Below are 25,535 nucleotides of genomic sequence, written 5' to 3' on the forward strand. Positions count from 1 at the left end.
TGTGTGTGATTAAAGGTTTGAAGAACTCCTGGGTTGGCTGTACTTATCCAAAATGTTCACAAAAGGATTTAAATGAAAGCTCAGAGTCTCCCCTTTAAAATGATACCAAACATAACTAAATAAAATATTTCAGTGTTCTGCTTGATTTATACGCATTATTTCTTCAACCTTAGTTTACATTATGCATCATAACTCAAAACAGCTACTTTTGTCAGATGGCCATCATACATCATTGAAAAGCTGAGATCCCAGGCTTTCAGAAAAGGTATGGTAGCCTTTGCCACTTTTTCGGTAACGACCAACCCCTCTGGCTCACGGACTAATAGGGTGCCTCTCATTCGTGTTTTAGCTGCTATACATCCTCGTCCTCACTGATCTACATAAAGAATGATGGGGCGGCAACAATGGGATAATCTATCCAGTGTTAGTTATAGATCAGTGGGAACGAGCCTGGAGGACCGAGCATCAAGGATCGTGTCCGGTGGGCGCCGGGCTTAAGACATTCATACTTCTGATCTGTCAATAAAGTGATTTTCTTCAGACATGTATACATGGCAAGGACAGTGGTCCGGTCAAATCCCCTAGCTGTGCTTCAACTGTAGCTCGACTTAACTGTGCATGTAAATGTACTGAGTGTACGTGTGTGTGTGTGTGTGTGTGTGTGTGTGTGTGTGTGTGTGTGTGTCTCTGTCTGTCTGTCTGTCTGTGAACAGAAGTGAGAAGGAAAGTAAGACAAACAAAATTCACATGAGCATGTAGAGTAATGTCAGAGCGATACACTCAGATACAGCAAAATACAATACAGAAACTTCAATTATTTTAAACCAACAGAACTGAGTTGAAATATTGTTGAAATATTCTCTGCAGTTCAAATCAGAGCTCAGCATTAGCCAGGAGAAAATCATATAGGAGAATCATAGTTTTTTTCAACTAAACGCTAAATAAGATGCCTTGCTTGTGCAAAAGTGCCAGTGCTTTCCCGCACATAAGCCGCATTGATAAGCCGCAGGGCAGTGTTTTGTGCAAGTTAAAAGAAACAAAACCATACATAACCTTAACACCATATTAACTGCCCCCCTGTATTAACCTCATATCGGAAAATTTTTTGCAAAATCAATGTATAAGCCACGGCTTATAGTCGGGAAATTACGGGTATTGGTTGCGGACACCTTCCACAGAAGATGGTCGAGGATGGTCGTTAGACCGAAAGCTGGGCTGGTAGTGTTGCGCGGGTGGGCTTTTTTTAAAACCCGCACCAACCCGACTCTTCAGGAGAGCTAAACCGCCCCGCCCAACCCGCAAAAATATTTTCGAATCGTGACCCAAATCCGACCCGACCCGAGGAAAGAAAAAAACGCACCTAACGTCTTTCGTAGCCTAATTAGTCTAATTCTCCCACGTGAGGACAGCAGTGGTTAAAATGATAGGTCATTTTTACAATCTGTGCTCGTCCACATCATTCATAATTGGAATCTGCAGCCTAGACATAGCTAGTGTTAAATCATCTTCATGGACATAACAATTTTCCATTAATATTTCCCCTTGCAACTTCATAGGCTACTTTTGCGTGAAACACTGCCAAGCATAAACACATTTTGCATGAGCACAGCTGTTTATTCGTGCATATGACAGAAGCAAGGTGTTCTCGCATTGTGCACAACCTTCCATATCCCAGATCATTGTCCATAAAATAGCATATGCGCGATTGACTTTTTTCAGTCAGTCACACATGGCACAATTGGATGCTGAATTTAGGAGAAATTGTGTTTTGCACTCGACCACACCTCCTGCGTTGTACATGCGATTTAGAAAGTCTGTAATGCAAAATGTTAGCCTAATTCGTTGCACCTAATGTCATAAGTTCCCAAGTGAGAAATATGCATTTTTACTTTTTTGACCCGACCCACCCGCAATGTTTAGAAAAAACTACTAGGCCTACCCAAATCCGCCCGACCCGCGGGTAATGGGCTGAACCGCGCATCACTATGGGCTGGCTATTAAAACTTGCATAAAGGACTGAAGTGGGCACTATTTTGAAGATTCTCAGTTTTTGTTTGTCTGGCACCTTCTTTACCGTGAGCGCGGTGTAACTCCTACAAAATTGTGGACCCCTTCCACAAAATTAGCGTGACAGTTGAATGACATGAATTGGCATACTCATGTATAACTTACTCATTGTACTATTACAAGTTGCTCACATGGTCATCTGCAAAATCAACAATACGCTTAAGAGCATTCAGAATCAGACAATTCACAGTTTCATCTAGCTGTATCTCCTCACTGTAGTTCTTCACTGGAAAGATGCAGTTCATGGGAACACCCAACTTGTTACTGCAGTCTTGCATCTGCAAACAAACATATTATATAATCTGTTATCTTCAGCAATGATTTGAGGACACACACACACGCATTCACATATACACACACACACACACACACACAGACAAAGACAGACACACACACACACACACACACAGTGCATCAAAATAACTCACTTTCTTCTTGATGTACTTGCTTGAGTAGATGTTCTTCAAGCTGTTTTTCACAAGCAGACATGCATCCACATGTGTCATGAGGACCACTTGTGGGATGCCTGTAGAATCAATCACATTTAAAGACACTCACACAATCACACCTTACCCACAGAAATCCTCAGACACCAAAATTACATGATGTGCTCTATTGAGCCCCATGTGCTCTGCACACTTGTTACTGTAACTTGAAGTCAGCAAACCAGTTTACTGTGTGTTGACATCGCTGTCAACCAGCACCTGAAGAGGAGTGTTTCAGTTGTACCAAAATGTGAGCTCACTGAAAATCCCTCCCTCCTTATTCTGTGCAGCCACTGCATATAGACTGGCATTTTTGGGGAAGCTAAAATCGCTTTTATAACGACTTCAAGCCTAGCAGAGTGGAGCAACAGTGCTCCTTATAGCCGTCCATGGACATTAAGACTTAAGTTTTGGTATAACTAAAGCACTAATCTTTAGGTGCTTGTTGACAGCCATGTCAACAAAACATGAAACTGGTTTGCCAACTTCAAGTAAGCTAGTGCACAGAGCCCATCCTCAACACTGAATTCTATCAATCAGACTCCACATCCATTAATAAAACATAATTAGTTGCATCTCCCGAAATTCCCCATTTACTAGAATGACAGATTCTTACCTAAGTCACTGGCATGCTCTCTGACATCTCGCATCTTCTTTATCAATTTATGGTCTTCTTCCAGCAGATGGATGCTGTTTGCTGAGAGAACACTGACCAAACAGTGAACCTTATCATCCAGAGTAGGGCTACTGTTGTAGTTTGTGTTTTCTTTGGACAGTGGGGATGAATTAAACTAAACAAAACAGAATACACTCACATTATGAGGTAAGGTTCCTTTCTGTATGTGACTGTCGGGGCATGTGTGTGTGTACACACAGGGTACACTTAATTGTTGTGGGTTATTGGAATAAAATGGTGGTAATACTGGTATTCCTTTGATACAAATCTAAGTTTTTTTTTAGTTTTTTTTTTAAAGCAATCAAAATAAGTATATTAGCTTTACAGGCTACGATGATAATGGCAACTATAATTTTCAAATAACCTAAGAGTTCACCATCTAGGAATAGAGTAGAGGATGCCATATGACATGTCTATGTCAAACTCACATTGGAATCATCAGAAAAAACAACTAAGTACACACTGTACACATGTGACCTACTGTACAGTGCACCTTTTTAAAGCGTGCACTTTATTCATACCTTGTAATCATCTTTAATGTGTCCCTTCAAGATACTGATGACATCATCGGTGTGTACCCCTTTATAGTCTTCCTTCTCAAGACCCATGATGTCACTGAAGACAAATGGCAGAAGCCCCGTCTCCTTGTCTATGATTTTCCAGGTTTTGAACTGAGATGAAAAGCATGAAGACCAGAAAAGAATTCACAGTCAGTCAACAATGACGGTGTGTCAGCTGTAACCCCCCTACAAAAACAAACTAGGCTACCATAACATTTCTATAGTAGAGTTAGGCTGGAGATATCCGAACTCATTCACAAAGTGAATAGAATCTGGTAACACTCGATTGGAAAACGTTTGCAACACCTGCATCGCGACGGGCATTAACTTTGCTTACCAATCACATTGATCAGAGATTCCTAACGTTACTTCCTACTTTGCCTAAACTTTACAAACTGGCAATAAACAGCACCAACAGTCAGGAAACAATGTATGCGGGTCTACCTTAGCTGTAAATACATTTCTGCATTTATTCAAACAGCATTTTTTGACACTTGCAGCCAGGTGTTGCTGTTTCTGTTGATCACAATTAGTTTCTGTTTCGTCTTCCCCTCTTGTCACTGGCCTGACATTTTTCTTGTTTGAGGGAAATTGTTATATGGTGTTCAAGACTATATCTCCCTGAAAGAAGATCTAGGTGGTAAGATAGTAGAGTAGGGCTATAATATAATATTATACAAAACACTATAAGGGATTGTTGCTTCCAGTTGTTGTAGACCTATGTTGGAGTGCGCAAACAGCTGCTTTTTAACCAAAGTCCAACTCATGACAAGTTTAGCCTAGGCTAGTATGGGGGGTAATGAAATTGGCTAACTTTGGAAATAGCCTACCCCTATTTTTGTTCGCCAGCCTATATTATATAGGCTATCTCAGCTAATTAACAACCATAGGCTTATTACACTGCTCAAAATAAAGGGAACACCAAAACAACACAATAGCCACATTTACATGGACAGTTTTTTTGTCATTCCATTTTTTTGTCATTCCGATTAAACTGATTGAAAATCTTGTGCCGTCTGTTTACATGGGGTAGGCTACATTCTATTCCGATCAGGTGCTTTCAAGCGCTTTAAAATCTTTGATCGGAATAGCCGTTGTTGGCTGCTTTTCATTGCGAAGATACAGCAGTCAATCCGAATGAGGGTGTTAATTCGAAACAGAACGGTCTACACCACTACTTCCATTCCAATTAAAATTCTGATCGGATCAGGAATTTTCATTCCGATTGAGGTGTTTATATGACGATTTTTTTCCGATTGAGCTGTTATTCCGTTTCTAATCGGAATAGAAGTGTCCATGTAAACGAATGTAACTCCAGTCAATCACACTTCTGTGAAATCAGCCTGTCCAGTTAGGAAGCAACACTGATTGAGAATCTATTTCACCTGCTGTTGTGCAAATGAAACAGGCAACAGATGGAAACTAGAAATGTTTTGCAAAAAAATTTAACTATGCTAACCATGCTAGCTATGCTAACCAGGTTGATTAGCTAAAGCCTACCTTACATTGCCAGACTTTGTAAAGATTTGGAAAAGATTTTTGAAAAACTACAGTCTCAGACCCTCTCACATCTAAAGACAATTCATTGAGTTTTTAGTCACAGGCCAGTCTCAGATTAGGATTTTGCAAAGACTGTGGGTCACCATTTACAAGACTGCTGCTAATTAACAACCATAGGCTTATTACACTGCTCAAAATAAAGGGAACACCAAAACAACACAATAGCCACATTTACATGGACAGTTTTTTTGTCATTCCATTTTTTTGTCATTCCGATTAAACTGATTGAAAATCTTGTGCCGTCTGTTTACATGGGGTAGGCTACATTCTATTCCGATCAGGTGCTTTCAAGCGCTTTAAAATCTTTGATCGGAATAGCCGTTGTTGGCTGCTTTTCATTGCGAAGATACAGCAGTCAATCCGAATGAGGGTGTTAATTCGAAACAGAACGGTCTACACCACTACTTCCATTCCAATTAAAATTCTGATCGGATCAGGAATTTTCATTCCGATTGAGGTGTTTATATGACGATTTTTTTCCGATTGAGCTGTTATTCCGTTTCTAATCGGAATAGAAGTGTCCATGTAAACGAATGTAACTCCAGTCAATCACACTTCTGTGAAATCAGCCTGTCCAGTTAGGAAGCAACACTGATTGAGAATCTATTTCACCTGCTGTTGTGCAAATGAAACAGGCAACAGATGGAAACTAGAAATGTTTTGCAAAAAAATTTAACTATGCTAACCATGCTAGCTATGCTAACCAGGTTGATTAGCTAAAGCCTACCTTACATTGCCAGACTTTGTAAAGATTTGGAAAAGATTTTTGAAAAACTACAGTCTCAGACCCTCTCACATCTAAAGACAATTCATTGAGTTTTTAGTCACAGTCTAGTCACAGGCCAGTCTCAGATTAGGATTTTGCAAAGACTGTGGGTCACTATTTACAAGACTGCTGCTAGATTCCTTCAAATTATTTCCATCGTGCAATAGGCTACACGTCATCATTCACAGGAAATCACATGATAGCCTACTCATATCAAAGTATTTTTTTCGCGTTTCTGCAGCATTGTTTGATGTGTGACATCACTAACAGATATAGAGTTGTTCTGTCACGTAGAACAGCCGACTAATACATTATAAGAAATTAAATAACAAATAATCATAAAGGCTACAGCTGTCGCCTATTTTGCCCCTTCCTGTTTCATGTTCGCGCAAGGTTACTATTGGTTTTTAATGTTCACGTCACTATTTGCATGAGCCACGACTGAAAAGACTTCCGATAATATCAAACATGTTTGATATTGTCGTAACGGCAAAACTAGAAAAAGACTGCCTCCGACGGACTTAAAACCGCTAAGATTGGCACCTTACACTAAACGATTTAGATGACGGGAGCGCGCTGCGATTTCAGTACAACTCCCAAGATTTCCGCCCGATTTTGGAAATTTAGTCGCCGACTGTTAAAACAGACCAAAATCGTGCAATGTAAGCCAGCCTTAAGTTAAGGCTGGCTTACATTGCACGATTTTGGTCTGTTTTAAGATAGTATCCAAGATTTAAAACCGGACTTAAAACCGCTAAAATTGGCACCTTACACTAAACGATTTAGATGACGTGAGCGCGCTGCGATTTCAGTACAACTCCCAAGATTTCCGCCCGATTTTGGAAATTTAGTCGCCGACTCTTAAAACAGACCAAAATCGTCATCTAAATCGTTTAGTGTAAGGTGCCAATTTTAGCGGTTTTAAGTCCGTCGGAGGCAGTCTTTTTCTAGTTTTGCCGTTACGACAATATCAAACATGTTTGATATTATCGGAAGTCTTTTCAGTCGTGGCTCATGCAAATAGTGACGTGAACATTAAAAACCAATAGTAACCTTGCGCGAACATGAAACAGGAAGGGGCAAAATAGGCGACAGCTGTAGCCTTTATGATTATTTGTTATTTCATTTCTTATAATTTAGTAGTCGGCTGTTCTACGTGACAGAACAACTCTATATCTGTTAGTGATGTCACACATCAAACAATGCTGCAGAAACGCGAAAAAAATACTTTGATGAGTAAATCATGTGATTTCCTGTGAATGATGACGTGTAGCCTATGGAAATAATTTGAGGGAATCTAGCAGCAGTCTTGTAAATGGTGACCCACAGTCTTTGCAAAATCCTAATCTGAGACTGGCCTGTGACTAAAAACTCAATGAATTGTCTTTAGATGTGAGAGGGTCTGAGACTGTAGTTTTTCAAAAATCTTTTCCAAATCTTTGCAAAGTCTGGCAATGTAAGGTAGGCTTTAGCTAATGAAGTATATTATGTCAACAATGCTTAAAGAGTCACTTCACCCCATAACTACACCCACTTCACATTTCTGAAAAAGGCTTTCAAAATGGGCGAAACGTTCTGAAATTTGGAGAGGGAGTGCAGCACTGCTGCAACCAATCAACCATGGTGATTTCGTGTCAATCTGGGAATTAGTGCTTCAGACATGGCTTATCACAGGTAGGCCAGAGCGGTAGGTAGGCTAATCAGGGCAGCAGGTGTTGGGGCATTTCATTCCTAATTTGTAACGACCTCGTAGTGTTGGACGAGAAGTACAGGACTTCGTCAGCATTCCAATAGCATTTTGGACCAACATGCCATGGCGTGTTTCAACCTGTAGAATGCGTGGAGAGCAATATCTCCAATACAAAATCAGACGAAATGTTACTTTTGTCGAGAAACACGTTTGTTCAATATTAAACCTGATAATAGTACAGTTCACCACTTATGAGTATTTTCAATCAATCAACAGCTCAAAAACATATTTTAGGGTGCAATGACTCTTTAAAAAATAAGGCTGCAAAAAAAAAAAAACTATCAAAAAAATAATTCCCCCATTCATTTCAATGGGACTGAAAACCCCATTCATTTCAATGGGGAAACGCCTCTGGTGGAGCATGGTGGAACTACAAGGGTCTAAAAACGGGAATACAGGAAAAATGACAACCGGCAGCTATCCGACATTGAAGGAATAGTTCGGAATTTTGGACATAGGACCTCATTTCCAAAATGCTCGGGGTGATATAGGTCGGTGGAGACCATTTTCAGTGAGTTTCTGCCCTTCCTTAAGTTGCAGCGTTCATCTGTTGCTAATCTGGTGCCGAGATAACGCAAGTCAACGGTAACATCCAGCCTGCCACTGAAAACAGTCTTAATCCACTCCACAGAACACCCGAAACAAATAAATTATAACGTTAGACTATCGATGCACATGTCTGTGTTGATAGAACAATGTTAGAAATAAAACTAACCTTGCATCGCATTGCAATAGCCTACTTTGTTCCCTGTATGACAGTAGCGGATTGATATTGAGAAACTAGTCCCTCAACATGTAATAAATCATTGAGTTGCAAGGTTAGTTTTATTTCTAAAATTATTCTATCAACACGGACATGTACATCGATACGATAGTCTGACGTTTTAATTTACTTGTCTCGGGTGTGCTGAGTGAGTAAGACTGTTTTGGATGTTACTGTTGAAATGCGTTAGCTCAGAACCAGCTTAGCAAAGGAGAACGCTGCAACTTAAGGAAGGGGTTAAACGTGATAAAAACTGTCACCACCAACCTATATCACCTCGGCAAAGTTGGAAATGAGGTCTTATGTCCAAAATTCCGAACTATTCCTTTAACAAGCAACCTACACCGGATCGGGCCTGATTTTTTAGTGTATGAACCACGACGATAGCTCAAACACACTAGAAGATGCGTCTTAAAAAACGGCTGACGGATAACAATAGATGGGCTTGCCTTGCAGCAAGCCCACTAATAAATAAGATAGAAGTAAACTTTAGAAGAACAATAGTGGGTCTTGCTTTACAGCAAGCCCACTAATGAGAGGCAATTATCAAGACGGCACATCAATGCGAGCTGTGGCAAGAAGGTTTGCTGTGTCTCCCAGCACAGTGTCCATAGCATGGAGGAAATACCAGGAGACAGGCCAGTACACCAGAGGATGTGGAGGGGGCCGTAGGAGTGTAACAGGTAGTAGCAGGTGTTGGGGCGTTTCATTGCTAATTTGTAACGACCCGGTGACGTAGTGTTGGACAAGAAGTACAAGACTTCATCAGCATTCCAATAGTATTTTGGACCAACATGCCATGGCATGTTTCAACCTGTAGAAGACGCGGAGAGCAATATCTCCAATACAAAATCATACGAAATGTTACTTTTGTCGAGAAACATGATTTTTGTCAATATTAACCCTGGTAATAGTGTAGTTCACCACTTATGAGTATTTTCAATCAATCAACAGCTCAAAAAACATATTTTAGGGTGCAGTTACACTTTAAATAATATCTCTCCCACATTTAGCTATGCAGTACTAAAGATTCATTGCACTCACAACTTTAGTGAAACTGGTGCTCGCTAAAGCACAAGATAGCGCCCCCACTTTGACTTGACCCTGGAAGATGCTGTTGATGGAGTTAATGATGCTGGACTTCCCAACTCCCACAGGCCCATGCAGCAGGATGCGCAGATGTTTGGGTCCTTGGCCACTGGGTTTATACTCTTGCAGGCTTTTCTTTATTGAATGATTATTTCTGTCAAATGTAGCAAAAGGTATGAAGATTATTTTGTAACCATAGTTGAAGTTTCAAGTTCACATACTGTATATTGTCATATACCATATAATTTTTTTTTAGATTATTTATTGATTTATTTATTGTGCAGGCAGCACCCCAGATAGCAAGAGGCTGGCGGACCACTGTCAGCCCACTGAGGGCAGATCTGACCGTCCGTTGGCGTTTTGCTTATCGGTTTTCTGGCATTCCGCGACATGATGCTGACAAATGCCCCAATATTTCACCACTATTGGTCTAAAATCTTACTCATTCAAATAGTTGTTAGTAATTTTTTTTATTAGTCGTTTAGATTAGTCGATTAATCGAACAATTAGTCGAAATATTAGTCGTTAGTGGCAGCACTAGTCTGCACTAGCCAGTTTATTTTTATGCTTTAACCCATGAATATGGATGTGGGTGGGAGGTTGAGAACTTACCCCCAATCAATAGTCCTCCAATCTTGGTCATATTCTGAGAAACAAAGACCACAAAACTGGCTCAAAGAAGAACGTCTTCATTATAAAGTAATAACAGCTATTGAGTCAAATTATCCTTAGTAATATACAGCTCCCTCTGCATTTATCACAACATGCAAATTATGTGTGTTTTTGCTAAAAATATTTATTTCTATTTCGTTCTCTGAATGAATTTGCTCATCTTTACGGTTACATTGTTCCCTCATTATTTTCATTGTGAGACTGAGACATATTACCAAAAGTATTCATGTTCTTTTTGCTCAACTACAGAGGTGCCAAAAATGTCTGGGCACTATAATCTGAGACGTAGATGTCAAATGTAGTTACCGAGCACAACGACTGAAGCAGAATCAGAGGCAGTGTCTGTATGGTTCCTTAGGTTTACTGTGTATTTCCCTTCATCTTCTTCCTTGACTTTGCTTATCTTGAGACTTAAGTCTTTTCCATTCTGGCTAATGCTGACACGGTCACCCTCATACAGTCTTTCTCCATCCTTCTCCCATGTGGCTTCCAATCGGTCTGTGTTGGCCTCACATCGGAAAACAATGTCCTCTCCTCTTTTCACCTGCTTGTCATGTATGTGAGATTGAAATTCTGTTGGAAAGTTAGATGGCAAATAAACTCATGCATGCACACTTGCTTACTCCATGTATATATCCTGACTAGCCTGATAGGGGATAGGGGACCAATCACAGAACAGGGGGGATAGCAAGACGATGACGAGCTATGCACAGACACATTTGATAGACATCCGTGGCGCCCAATGAACGGATCTGGCCATTTTTTCAAATACGAGAAAATGAGCGTTTGGTTGCCAGACCATGTCTCCTTTGAGAAGTGGTGGGCGCTAGCCAGGCTATATCCTGACAGTAATTTACAGTATGCTGAAACACTATGTTTATGACTTAAGGTCATCACATTCCTTAAGGTCATCACATTCCTATCCAAAGCAACTTATGTCAATAACATTACAAGGCCCATTGTCCCCAGAGTAACGCAGGGTTATTTTCCTCCATCAAGGGCACAATGGTGGAAGTTGGGAATTGAACCCACAACTTTGTCAGGCTACTGCATGCTAGCTCTTTAACCACAACGCTACCACTGCTCCAAAAGCAGTTAAGTTTAAGTACAGCACAGGCTTCCAAAACTTGATAATGCTTTTAAGAGCCATGCATTGGGCAAAATGTATATGCAAACACCTGGCCATCAATGAAGGAGGGAAATGCATATTGAGCAAGCTTTTAATTGTAGGCACGGTCGTTTTCTACTGACTACTGTGGTATACCTGGTTTTGGAAGAGATGATCCCATGATAGACACTGAAACAATAGAATATCACTTGTTAGGCTGATATGTTTTAAGGAGGCTAAGCAGTTATGCATTTTTATAAAAGTATAGCCTTTAGTTTTGTACGGTGGGGGTTCTTTAAAAAAAATAGTTTAGCGTTTCCTCGCAAGACTGTTGCGTTCCCTCGCTATAACTTCTTCGTTCCGGTGTTATGTGGTAACTGGCTTCCTATGTCAACTTGCTTCCTTGATGACGTTCCACGATTGATGACGTTTCTTCGACAAATGTGGCACCTTGATTTGTCAACTTTCTGATATAAACGGGAGATGAACGAAAACAAATATGCATGACATCTTTAAATGTCAAAATTGGTTGTAGTAGGCTACGTGCATTGGATCATGAATATGCAATTGAAAAATTAATATCTAAATAAAGTAATTATAACTCCACGTGGGATTCGAACCAGCAATAAACTAGACTGATAGATTGACAGATCGTTACTTATCTATTCACGCCACAAACCATCTAAAGAAAAGTCGTGACATGTAGGCCATTTGACTTATACCATGTATATCATGATTGTAGCAAGTTAACACGGCTGATCATGTAATCTGGCTACCGAGTTATTTTGCTACCTTTGCCCAAGCCATTTCGTAGGCCTTCTAAGTTGGTTATCACGGTTAAGTTTTACAAACGTTTCATTAACTTCTAGGCTATGGCCACATCTACCTGTCTGTAACAGAGACACATGAACGCCAGCAAATAAATAGGCTGAAATAAAAATATGTTGTCTAATTTTGTATGCTTTTGTCCAGCCTAGACTATCCTTTTAAGAATGCAGTTCATGAAACACGGACATTGAAATGCAATGGGTAGGAGAAGTCTAACGTCTCCATATTTTACACAACATTTACGCACAAGGATAGTCAAAACTCAGTAAACACGTAGGCTTATAGGGTATTAACGATAATGTTGCTGACATGTAGGCCGCCGCCTAAACATGGATTTGGTAGATGTTTTACAATAGCCTACTTCATTTCTCAACTTAAAAGGATAAATGGCTTGGGTAAATGGCTTGGGCAACGGTAGCAAGATAACTCGGTAGCAAGATAACATGATCAGCCATGTTAACTTGCTACAATCATGATATACATGGTATAAGTCAAATCGTCTACACGTCACAATTTTCCTACAGTTGGTTTGTGGCGTAAATAGATGAGTAACGGACTGTCGATATATCAGCCTAGTTTATTGCTGGTTCGAATCCCACATGGAGTTATAATTACTTTATTTAGATATTAATTTTTCGATGACATATTCATGATCCAATGCACGTAGCCTACTACAACCAATTTTTACATTTAAAGATGTCATGCATATTTGTATTCGTTCGTCTCCCGTTTATATCAGAAAGTTGACCAATCAAGGTGCCACATCTGTCGAAGAAACGTCATCAATCGTGGAACGTCATCAAGGAAGCAAGTTGACATAGGAAGCCAGTTACCACATAACACCGGACCCAGCTCGCAATAAAGTTTGTGTTCCCTCGGTAGCCTACGGTGTACACAACTCTTGACAGCACATATGCCACTATGTCTATAAAAATGTTTATGGAATTAAACTAGACAAGTACGGTAGGCTGATTGATATTGCTGTTTACTGTTAAAGCGCTTCGGTGAACTCAGGCGCAGGGCATGTCGGCTACAGCCGCACCCGCACAATAGGCTACTGTGCGCCAGTTCTGAAGCACTGCCACCGCTACAAATTAAAGAGGAGACACTGCGGGGAACAGACAATGTTTTGCAATAAACTAGTCTACATCAACACAGTAGCCTATGTGGAATGATACTGGACGGGCCCTAGCTCTGATCAAGCTCTCTCGCGTCACTGACAGAATGCATTGGGAAAAACGCATAAAACACCGATCACCACGTAGGCTATTGATCAGCGTGGCGCGGCACAGCAGCAATTAGGCAACTATTTTTAGGTTTAGTGTAGGCTAATCGTAAGTAATAATGTCAAACTAGCATTGCTAATCAAATGTTGTTACAGACTAAGCCTATATGGTTATGGCAGGCCTATTTAGCCAACATACAAATAACAACAATACAATAGTTTTATTTAACATAAACAATTTAAAGGTTGGTAATACTAAGGAGACTAGAAATAATAAACTAGGCCTATACAATACTGTAAGGGTGGCTTAGTCTATGTTTAGCCAAGTTGACACTGTCATTCACAAGAAAACACTTTTCCTCATCCACTTACCTGGTAAATTAAGCGAGACTCACACCTTTCAAGGATGTGGAGAACAGTGAGTTTTCTTCTGTTGACTGCAACAGTGACTAGGAACAGTGACTTTAGACCTAGGCTACTGTCTATGGTCGCGTCCCGCAATTCCGGAAAAACGAAAGTGAAACTTGGAAAGCGAATAATGCCTTGGCTTGAGCCAGAGCCATAGAGAGAAAGAGTTGTTGCCGCCACACGATCAAAAGTTCAAAAAAACTGTGGTGCTGAATGGCTGAATCGCAGGAGGGTGGGATGTAGGCTACTTCTGGATGCTGGAAGGTGTAATCAATTAACTCATTAACTACTGACCAAGAGATTTGCTGTAAACAGTTCCAAAAGTCCCATATCGAGGAAATAGCCTGGAAAAAGCGCTGCCATTGTTTTCTATGGAGGTCTATGGGAGTGTCGCCACTCTGTTTTATCTACACTGGCTTGAGCACACTAGGCTTGTTTGTTGAACTGCTGTCATGGCTGCGTAGATTTGCCATAGAAGAAAGTTATTGTCGTTGAGAATATATGGAATCGGCTATTTGGAGGCTATTAACTCATATTTCAAAGCCTCGTTCATATTGGTCAATGAAGCTAGAAAACGACATGCCTGGTTTAAAAAAAAAAGCAAGGAGTGTAGTCGAATTTATATCTAGGCCTACCATGGACCGTAATAAGGCTAGGCTACTTGAGATTGACCCAAGTTTAAGTAGGCCTATAGCTAGCCTAAACATCGCTGGACTGATATTTTGCTTTCTGAATAACTTTGCAAATTATCTTTAACTTCAACGTGTTCAATTAGGCTAATATGTTTAGAATTTGATATAAAATCATAATCATACAAATCATACAAAAAAAAAAACAGAAACTCAGATTCTACAGTCTACAGCTCAGCCATTGACAAATACGCTTCTGGAAGAATGCTAAAAAAAATCCCTTAAACACACCCCTAAACCTTGTGGAAAGCCTTCACAGAAGAGTTGAAGCTCATAGTTCATATGCAATATAGTGTGTGTGTGTGTGTGTGTGTGTGTGTGTGTGTGTGTGTGTGTGTGTGTGTGTGTGTGTCAATCAATTAATCTTCTAACAAATGAGCACTCCTTTCCTAGGAATGATGTTTTAACACTGTAGCTGAAACTTTTTTTTAGCTATAGGCACCACCCTTATCATTGGGATTGATGTGACATTCAAGTGTGGTTGTAAAACATTTTGCAAATAGAACCTATAGCAATGCATAATTGGCTCAAGATTTTATTGACATACTTCATTTGTTTGGAATGGTGATACACTTCAATTTGTGGATATATAAATATAAACATCCATTTCAATTTCTATATTATATTCTTAATATATTTTGAATAGTGATATATTGTATGTCGCTTTGGACAAAGGCGTCTGCTAAATAACCATAACCATAACCATAACCATAACCATATTGGAAATTGATTGATCTTTTTAAAACATATAGGGTCAACTTCTCATAACTTTCCACACATGGATTAGCCTAGTCATTACTAAAACTTTTTCAGTCCAGTAGGCTTAATCCCGAACCCATACCCAACCACACTCATTAACTTTTTTAATTTACAAAAATGTCAACTTTCCTGATGTTACTACTAATATAGACTTACTGTTATATGAGTATGAGTATATGAGTATACTGGATACATATGCATGTTGTTATGCCTATGAATATATGACAGTGACATAATGACAGTGTATAAAATATACAAAAAGATATAAATCTAGAATCGGTTAGGATATTATATACTGTATATTGTATATGTATAGTTCTGCAAAACACATTTTGTGAGATAAGTGCATTTAAATAAAGTGCAGGAGTAAAATCTAGTTAAATTGTGATATTGAAAAAAGTAGCCTACCCATTAAATTGGTTTATATAAAGTTATTTATCAGGAATATATTGTGATATTGACCAAACTCATTGCATTAGTTTAAATAAAGTTATGCAAAGTTGCAAACCAAAAATATATCATTCAGTTCATTCTAGAAGGTTTTTTTTTTTCATGTGCTCACCTCCTGTGCAGATTTGCCCCCACAGCAAGAGCCTCTGCACTTTACACACAGCGAGGCACTCAGCTTCTCCTTGGAGAGATAGAGCATGGGCTGGATGCTGCTACTGATGTCCATGAAGCCAAAGGCAAAGTAGTGGATGTAACAGCGGAACACGTCTGGGTCAAAGTACTGTTTGAAAGGGAAGAGGGCGACAGGTGGCAAGTAGTTGAAGACGATGATGGCCAGGATGATGAGCACCATCTTGAAGGCCCTCTTCTTGACCGGGTGCATCTCGTCGCGGCCGGGACCGGACTGGCTAAGAGCCCAGAGGATCGAGATGTTGCAGAAGACCATGAAGGCGAAGGCGGCCAGGATCATGACGATGAAGGTCTTCTCGAAGTTGGGCACCGTGTCTACGCAGCGTGTCACGGCGTAGGCCAGCGTGAGGGCCCACATGGCCAGGGCGCAGACCTTGCGGTGTTGGCGGTCCTTGAGCTCGGCGAAGAGGATGGGGTGGCGCACGGCCATGTAGCGGTCCAAGCAGATGCAGGAGAGGAAGAGTAGCGAGCAGTCTTTGACACCGTAGAAGAAGCTCAGGGTGGACCAGATGTTGCCTGTGGCAAAGTACATGAGGTTAACCAGCTCCAGTGGAGGCATCAGGCAGAACAAGATGTCCAGGATGGCCAGTTGTAGGATAAAGATGTCCGACGTGGAGGAGTCCCCTTTGTTTTTGTGGATGAGCCAGAGGACCATGACGTTGGCCGGGATGCCCAGGGACAGGTTGATGAACTGCAGGCAAAGATAGAAGAGGAAGCCGGCGGGCATGTCCTTACAGCTCTCAAAGACAGTCTGCTGTGCTGGGGTGGTGTTAGTCAGCACCTGGATGTGGATGACGGAAGAGTTGAGGTAGACGACCTTCATAGCCATCCGAGCCGAGAGCAGAGGTCTGCTGAGTGAAAAGTAGAAGTCACTTTAGATCATGCTGATCACCAGTGCCACCTCAGACAAAAGTGCTGCATGTCAAAAAGTTTGGCAGAACAGATCAGAAGACAATCCTTATTGTATATGTGTGTATACTTATTACACAAACAGACATTTAAGTAAAACTGTGATGTGGTTTAAAAGTCATAAAAATTATAATTACATCACCTTTCACCCCTATAAGGTCTCTGGAACGGACTCTCCTCTGCGTTGACAGACTATTTCAGCAGTGTGGAGTCAGTCACCTTTGTTAGAGAGGCACTGATCTCGTATGTACCCCGACCAAACACAATGTGAGGAGGTGCAGAGGAGGACCCCCAGCTGATCCAACACCTCTGGGATGCTGCTCTATCCAATCACAATCCACCTCCGCATGTGGGCTTCCTACTGGTGTTTCAAAGGCTGCCATTACCCCATTAATCTTACACATTAGAATCAAATTCTCCTTTATTTAAATGTTTTTACCAAATTAAATGTTTGAACACTTTCTCTGCAATGTATGTTCAACTTACAAAAAATTCTGTAATTTTGTCGTTTTCTAGACCAAATGTTGTGTGTCTTTTGAGAACATGGTTAGTCATTGTGATTTACACGATTGGCAATGATGCAACGGTATATGTTGGAAATTTCGTGGTAAACAACTGATGCAATAGTCAAGTGGTTCATTTCTTTGATTCAGTGCAACATCTTGTTATTACTTACAGTACATGAGGATACAGTGTTATTGTTGCCTATTCTTTACGGTGGCCTTTGGGTGGCAGAAAACAAAAGGTTTTTGAAGTGTGACTGGTGACATTTCTGTTTCTATTGGTCATTGTATCATTCCAACCTGTCCAGGTTTGTGTTCTCTTTGACCCTTGTTGCACCCTGTTGACCTTTCAGCACGGTCCACCAAGCCTGCCCTGAAAAGGCCACTCTGGGTGTGTCTGGACAAACATTTTTTTTAACGATGCTACTGTTTGTGAGAAGAAAGTCTAAATGTAAATTTAGCTTCCAAGAGTATCAGCATTTAGGAAATTCAAAGTCGAAACATTTGCAAGAATCTGTGCGGTTGTTGAATATTTAACCATATCAAGTATCATATACATTTATATTTCTCATTGTTACTTATTTCCTAATAGTTTTACCATGTAGAATTGCTGGTAAAGGAACAGCGTGCAAAAGTATGTCTGACCCACTTTTATGCAATATTTCACATAGTAAATCATCATCATAAAGGAATAAACAAGTCATTAGTTGTCTACTGGTTGCCTTGGTTGCTTTGCCTGAGTGTGAAAAGAGTGTGCATAATTTGCTGACGTCTTCATGCAAATTCATGCAAGAAGTTGCGCAATTGCAACAACACAGGATAAGATTTGTTGTGTGGTGTTAGTTGGGTTTCACATAAGTATCGCTTTTCCAAAGTGTTAGAATACTGTTACAGATTTTTCTGAAAGTGTAAGTGCCAGAGGTGGAAAAGTCCAGCTTCAAAAAGTCCTGTAAGTACCATCTGTGCCATAGATTCATTTAAACCAGCTGATTCTAATTATTACAACTCTTCAGTTAGAGCAGCTAATTAGTGAGATCACCTGTGTTAAGTGCAAAGGTATACCAATACATGGTTGGACTTTTACTTTCTGAAGCTGGACTTATGTACAGAAAAACACTCACTGAGTTTGTATAACTAAAACCACACACACACTTCTTTGCACTCAGTTTGCAATTTTGCAAAACTGTAGGTACAATTCACTGCACATCACTTTTTTGCGGAACTTTAAACACTCACTCACTGCTTTCACTCCAAATTTCAAACACACTCTTAACAAAATTATACACATGTATGCCTATTTACACTATTTTGCCGACTGTCTGGCACACTGAAACATCATTAAAACCGTTTTAGATAATTAGCTCACCATGCAATCAGCCTAGTCTAAGGCACAGGTAAGCTGTCTGTGTGGAGTACAGTGGAGGGAGAAAGAAGAGTGAGAATTAGAGGAGGTCTAGGAAAAGGACATGGAGGTGAAGAAGAAGGAGGCAGAAGATGAGGAAGAGGACGCGGAGGTGAGAAGGAAAGGATGACAAGGACAAGGAGGTGAAGCTAGAGCCAGGAGGAGCAAGAAGAGGACGAGGAGGGGAAGAGGAAGGGTAAGAGTAAGAACTAGAAATGCAATTCCAAGGAATTACCAGTGCATGAAAATGCAAAAATATATAGATAGATAATGTAGATATGGTTACTAAGGTGTAGCTAGGGTAAACATGGTGGTTGCATAGTTTAAAGACAGTTGATGTGTGAAGGTAGACAGTTTAAAGCTTAAACATTCCAGTTGTAACTTAACTAATGAGTTCTAAAAGGTATGATAAAATGTTATCTAACTATCTTAACAATGATAACCAGGTTGATTGGTTTACTTAGCTAATGATTTCTAACAGTTATGGTAAAAATGTTAACAATGCTAACAATGTTAACCAGGTTGATTGGTTTACTTAGCTAATGATTTCTAACAGTTATGGTAAAAATGTTAACAATGCTAACAATGTTAACCAGGTTGATTAGCTAACCTAGCTAATGATTTCTATCAGTTATGCTAAAAATGGTAACTATGCTAACAATGCTAACTATGCAAACCAGGTTGATTAGCTAACTTAGCTAATCATTTCTAACAGTTATGCTAACAATGCTAACTATGATAACAATGCTAACTATGTTAACAATGCTAACTAGGTTGATTAGCTAACTTAGCTAATCATTTCTAACAGCTATGCTAAAAATGCTAACTATGTTAACAATGCTAACTATGCTAACCATGTTAACTAGGTTGATTAGCTAACTTAGCTAATCATTTCTAACAGCTATGCTAAAAATGCTAACTATGCTAACAATGCTAACTATGCTAACCATGCTAACTAGCTAACTTGCTACTGAGGACTTCTATTTTGAAACATTTGTTGATAGGATATCCATGGCTGCCACTATTGGGAATAAAGAAGTTACTGTAGTAAAATCATGTTGGTTGCTATGGAAACGGTCATAAACGCTTAATTTAAATGGTTGCTATATTGGTTGCTAGGTACATGGAGGTCTCATGTAGTTGACTGGAGGCATAGTTGATGATAACTGACAGTTGGAATGGTTGAACAGTTAAATAGTTGAGTAGTTTCAATGGTTAAATGATTTAATAGTGTATTATTGCAGTGAGGACTTTTATTTTGAAACAGTTGTGGAAAGAGGAAACAGTTAACAGGATATGTAGTCTTCACAGAGAGATTGTATGCTTAAAGCCTGAGAGAGAGAGAGAGCTGCTGCAGGTGGGGCTGGCCACCTGGCATAAGATTCTAATTGCTTAACGATCCGACTGTGATGTCATAGAGGCCAATGTTAAGTCTATGGGGAAATTTTTAATAGTTTTTAATTTATAGTTTAAAAAGTATAAAAGTTACAAAGTTGAAAAATACTTAGCAGCCTTCCCCTATTTAAGACCTACGTTGCGACGTTTGAATGAAGTTTCTAAGTTAAACGGTTCAAGCTGAATAGAAAAAATGAATTTGATCAGCGGAATAATAATAACTAGAAATGCAATTCCAAGGAATTACCAGTGCATGAAAATGCAAAAATATATAGATAGATAATGTAGATATAGTTACTAAGGTGTAGCTAGGGTAAACATGGTGGTTGCATAGTTTAAAGACAGTTGATGTGTGAAGGTAGACAGTTTAAAGCTTAAACATTCCAGTTGTAACTTAACTAATGATTTCTAAAAGGTATGATAAAATGTTATCTAACTATGTTAACAATGATAACCAGGTTGATTGGTTTACTTAGCTAATGATTTGTAACAGTTATGGTAAAACTGTTAACAATGCTAACAATGTTAACTATGTTAACAATGTTAACCAGGTTGATTAGCTAACCTAGCTAATGATTTCTATCAGTTATGCTAAAAATGCTAACTATGCTAACTATGCTAACAATGCTAACTATGCAAACCAGGTTGATTAGCTAACTTAGCTAATCATTTCTAACAGTTATGCTAACAATGCTAACTATGATAACAATGTTAACTATGTTAACAATGTTAACCAGGTTGATTAGCTAACCTAGTTAATGATTTCTATCAGTTATGCTAAAAATGCTAACTATGCTAACAATGCTAACTATGCAAACCAGGTTGATTAGCTAACTTAGCTAATCATTTCTAACAGTTATGCTAACAATGCTAACTATGATAACAATGCTAACTATGCTAACCATGTTAACTAGGTTGATTAGCTAACTTAGCTAATCATTTCTAGCAGCTATGCTAAAAATGCTAACTATGCTAACAATGCTAACTATGTTAACCATGCCAACTAGCTAACTTGCTACTGAGGACTTCTATTTTGAAACATTTGTTGATAGGGTATCCATGGCTGCCACTATTGGGAATAAAGAAGTTACTGTAGTAAAATCATGTTGGTTGCTATGGAAACGGTCATAAACGCTTAATTTAAATGGTTGCTATGTTGGTTGCTAGGTACATGGAGGTCTCATGTAGTTGACTGGAGGCATAGTTGATGATAACTGACAGTTGGAATGGTTGAACAGTTAAATAGTTAAGTAGTTTCAATGGTTAAATGATTTAATAGTGTATTATTGCAGTGAGGACTTTTATTTTGAAACAGTTGTTGAAAGAGGAAACAGTTAACAGGATATGTAGTCTTCACAGAGAGATTGTATGCTTAAAGCCTGAGAGAGAGAGAGAGCTGCTGCAGGTGGGGCTGGCCACCTGGCATAAGATTCTAATTGCTTAACGATCCGACTGTGATGTCATAGAGGCCAATGTTAAGTCTATGGGGAAATTTTGAATAGTTTTTAATTTATAGTTTAAAAAGTATAAAAGTTACAAAGTTGAAAAATACATAGCAGCATGCCCCTATTTAAGACCTACGTTGCGACGTTTGAATGAAGTTTCTAAGTTAAACGGTTCAAGCTGAATAGAAAAAATGAATTTGATCAGCGGAATAATAAGAAGAAGAAGAAGCATAGGAAGAACAGTACAGTGCATTTTCATGCACTGTAATAAGAAGAAGCCTTGGAAGAACAGTACAGTGCATTTTCATGCACTGTAAATATCATTACTGATGATATCAGAGCTGCAATAATGGACCATGTAATCAACAATGGAATGACCCTGAGGGAAGCTGATCAACAGGTTCAGCCTAACTTGAGCCGAAATATTAGTTTCAGGGCTGCTTTGGTTTGCAACTGGTTGACAGATCACCCACTCTTCATTGTACTCAACCTCCCCCATTCTTGATGGATTGATAGGGGTTGTCTCAGTTTTTGTCTCTCTGAAATTACTATTTTGTGTTTTGACTTTGTCTTTGTTTTGATGACTGTGAATAAATACCAATACTTGAAGTTTGGATCCCTGTATTTTTACAGAACTACAATGTTTTGCTTTTTGTTTTGTTTTGATTTGGTGACAGGTTTTCTTATTTGTGTAAAGAGTTTCGCAAAAATAGTTAATAGTTGCCAAAAAAATGTGCTTAAACAATCCCAAAAGAACTGTAAGACGTGGGACAGCTTCATCTCATTCATTTGCATGATATATGCATCAGTGGCACCTACTAACTTAACAGAGAATGCCTCAAGTGTTTTTATTTGTTTGACAATGTATCATCTTGTATCCTGCTGCATAATCAAATTAATACAGGTACAGCCGAACCAAGGCTTTATGAAGACCCTATGACAACACATACATTTTAGATAATTCTCTGACATAATGCTTACTGTTTTGACAGAATTATGACTTCATTATAAGGATGCCATCATTATAAGAGTGCTTTTCCATTTTGTAATTTTAATTTATTGACATCCAAATTTAAAATGAAGCATTCAAATCTGAACCAACATGACACATAGGATGTACAGGATATTTATAGGGGACATACCGTTGTTCTTTAAGATTCATAACTCTTAAAAGCCCAGTAGCATTTGAAATAAATGTCAAGTTATGCATTTGATACACCATGCTGAAAACAATGTGATCACCATTGTTTTGTTCTTGAGCTCAAATGTTTGGTGCGGTGCATCCGAGCGCTGAAGCCGTGCAGGCGTGGGGCTCAGGCTAACACCATCATGCTCTTTCTACCCATATTAGGAGAGACTCGCGGAGGAGTGATACATTCAGCAGCAGAGTTTAAGACCATGCTTCACCCCACAAGATAACACCGTCATGTGACCAAGCGATCCTAAATCAACAGCTCAGAGATGTGTTCTCTCTCTCAGAGTATGCAGTGGTGTTGTCATCCAGATGAAAAGCCAAGTGAGTCTCTGCAGCACAAACTATTTAGTACATCTCCAACCCTGTGGGCTACAGTATTTGCACCCTTGGAATCCTTGTGATGTTGCAGTCTTTGTTTATTCTTTAATTTATACTGTCTAGCCACTGGTTTTGCTCATATATCATTTTGCATGCATAGTTCCAATCAAGATTGCATTTCCACTTCATTACCGTGATAAAGGAGATTATTGACTGACTGTTGATAAGCTGTGTATAAGCAAGGTCACTGGTGTGCAGGTTACTGTAATTAGTCTACTCAAACAACTCATTCAGAACTCATATCTTAGTAACGTTGTTGTGATTCATGTGTGCTATGCGTTCTTACTTTAAAAGAGGAATTGCATCTAGAACTCTGCTCTTGATGTCAGTGCATACTTGTAAAAAATCCGCCCCAAATTAGGTTGCTATAGTGTATCTTTGTGTTCCAGAGTGGGAGTTGTGTATTGAAAAGTTTCAACATTCTTCCAAGGGTTTGGATGGTCTGTCATACTTTGGTTTGACTTGGCCTGTTTTCATTCAAGAAAATTACATGCTTAAATAACTTGGCAGAGACAACATGGAATAGAAACATTCGGGTCATAATTGTAACTTCCCAGTGGGGGGAGGTGCAAGGAGAGAGAGAGAGAGAGAGAGAGAGAGAGGAGGGGGGCAAGGGATGAGGGGGGGGCAAGAGAGGGGGCATGGGATTTGTGAGAGAGAGAAGAAGAGGGAAGTGCATGACCCTATTATATCCTTTTGAGAGCCATTATGATCTGATCAGAGTGAATGAGCTGACTGGTCAGATAGAGCTGGACAGTAATTGAACTGCCCTCCCATGAAAACACTGAGTCATGCCCAATGAAACTCAGTGCCCATGGGAATCAGTGATATGTCAAATCACATTTGAATTGTCCTTCACAATTCAATCATTAAATTAGGCTAAATTAAACTAACTGGGGATGAAAAAAAATAAAACGAATTAGTGTGATTTACAGATGAGTTATATAAAATCACAGTTGGGGTTCTACGTTTCTCAATCACTATTTGATGTCATTTCTTAACCAATGTATGGCCTGATAGTGAATACATTGCCAATGTATGTATTTGATCTAATTTCTTCTGATAGTGAAAGATTGATCATGGTTAGTAGTTTGGTTAATACTAAGCTCAATCTTTTAAGAATGAACATTATGAGTCTGCGCTTTATTTCTACTGCACAAGAGGCGTGATCAATGGGCATAGTTCATAGTCCTTCAACCAATCAGACCAACGATCCGGGTGCACCTTTGGATAGGCTAGTTTGTGATTGGACCCAAAGGTTGTGGACAGGAAGCAAGAGAGATAGATGTGCAGGTTTCCAGCCTGAGCTGCCAGGCGAAATCCAAATCGCCGGCAGGTCGGGCAGGGTTCACCCATCCTACATGGTTAGTCCACAGTGCAACTGTTCCATGAACATCCCCCACAAATATGCAGTTCAAGAGATTAATCTGGGAAAGAGAAGACATTTCTCTGGATTCAGTCTCAGATGAGTGTAAGTGGAGTACAAGGATGAGTTTCTTAGTGCTATACAATGTTTTAATGTTATTTACACTCGAAAAGCAAGCAAAAGCATTTTTACAAGAGAAGGGAGGAGGAAAGAGGAAGATAATTTTGTATAATTCTACGCAGGCAACAAACCTGTGCAGACACACATACACACACACACACACACAATCCATCATCTACACCACACATCACATACCTTTCATACACAGCATTAAGTACAAGAAACATGAAAAGAAATGTACCAGATTTCCTCTAATACATCGACATAAAACAAGAAGTTGATGCTGAGTACATATTCATAGAAATCAGAATAGAATCAAACTTCATTTCAGTTGGCTACCTTTGAAACTACTTTCAGGAGGTCACTCCCTGTCGTACATATAAACTTGAAAGGATGCTGTAACACATCACTAAAAAATCGTACAAGTTCAGCATTCCATTCTCAAGCTCATTCTTCCAAAAAAGTTTTTTTATCTTTACTTGCCTGTTTCCATGGAGTACAGAGGCCAGAATAAGGCCATAGCATTAATTGAAGTAATTTCTGTAATGTGCTGAAAGCAAAATGGGCTATACGTTTTAAATACATGTTTTGTGACTATAAAGTAAACAGTAAACACAGGAAGGTCAGGTTTTTGTAAACCTGCATTCAAACAAAGTAAAAACATAAAAACATGGGAAATATGAATTATATTCAACACACATTCATTTGCTCCTGATACGGAGGTCATATACCCTGTTTTTCAGTCTCCCACAAATGTATTAACAGTTTAACATGTAGT

The 25,535-nt window shown here is 39.4% G+C and overlaps 2 protein-coding genes across 2 annotated transcripts; both read right to left on the reverse strand.

Annotated features, from left to right (window-relative positions):
* Positions 1 to 355: 355 nt before the first annotated feature.
* LOC134101396 (interferon-induced protein 44-like) lies at positions 356 to 14,015 on the reverse strand. The gene is made up of 9 exons (XM_062555042.1): positions 13,922 to 14,015; positions 11,653 to 11,685; positions 10,695 to 10,961; positions 10,329 to 10,362; positions 9,672 to 9,870; positions 3,750 to 3,899; positions 3,169 to 3,343; positions 2,496 to 2,593; positions 356 to 2,345 (listed from the first exon to the last, which is right to left on the reverse strand). The coding sequence occupies exons 2-9, from the start codon at positions 11,675 to 11,677 to the stop codon at positions 2,184 to 2,186; spliced, it is 1,110 nt and encodes a 369-aa protein (XP_062411026.1). The 5' UTR covers positions 11,678 to 11,685; positions 13,922 to 14,015; the 3' UTR covers positions 356 to 2,183.
* A 1,940-nt stretch (positions 14,016 to 15,955) lies between these two features.
* LOC134101259 (proteinase-activated receptor 3-like) lies at positions 15,956 to 16,873 on the reverse strand. Its single transcript, XM_062554856.1, has one exon. It carries the CDS (start codon positions 16,871 to 16,873, stop codon positions 15,956 to 15,958), a length of 918 nt encoding a protein of 305 aa, XP_062410840.1.
* Between the last annotated feature and the right edge of the window lie 8,662 nt (positions 16,874 to 25,535).

Source organism: Sardina pilchardus, chromosome 14, assembly GCF_963854185.1.
Source record: "Sardina pilchardus chromosome 14, fSarPil1.1, whole genome shotgun sequence".
NCBI lineage: Eukaryota > Metazoa > Chordata > Actinopteri > Clupeiformes > Clupeidae > Sardina > Sardina pilchardus.

What these genes read in the sequence shown, in the direction of transcription:
- LOC134101259 (XM_062554856.1), bottom strand. Translation starts at nt 16,873, where the DNA reads ATGGCTATGAAGGTCGTCTACCTCAACTCTTCCGTCATCCACATCCAG.
- LOC134101396 (XM_062555042.1), bottom strand. Translation starts at nt 11,677, where the DNA reads ATGGGATCATCTCTTCCAAAACCAG. An exon ending in ATCATCTCTTCCAAAACCAG is followed by an intron (nt 10,962 to 11,652) that starts GTATACCACAGT and finishes ACTTTCCAACAG; the next exon opens with AATTTCAATCTCACATACAT. An exon ending in GCAAGTACATCAAGAAGAAA is followed by an intron (nt 2,346 to 2,495) that starts GTGAGTTATTTT and finishes GTTTGTTTGCAG; the next exon opens with ATGCAAGACTGCAGTAACAA.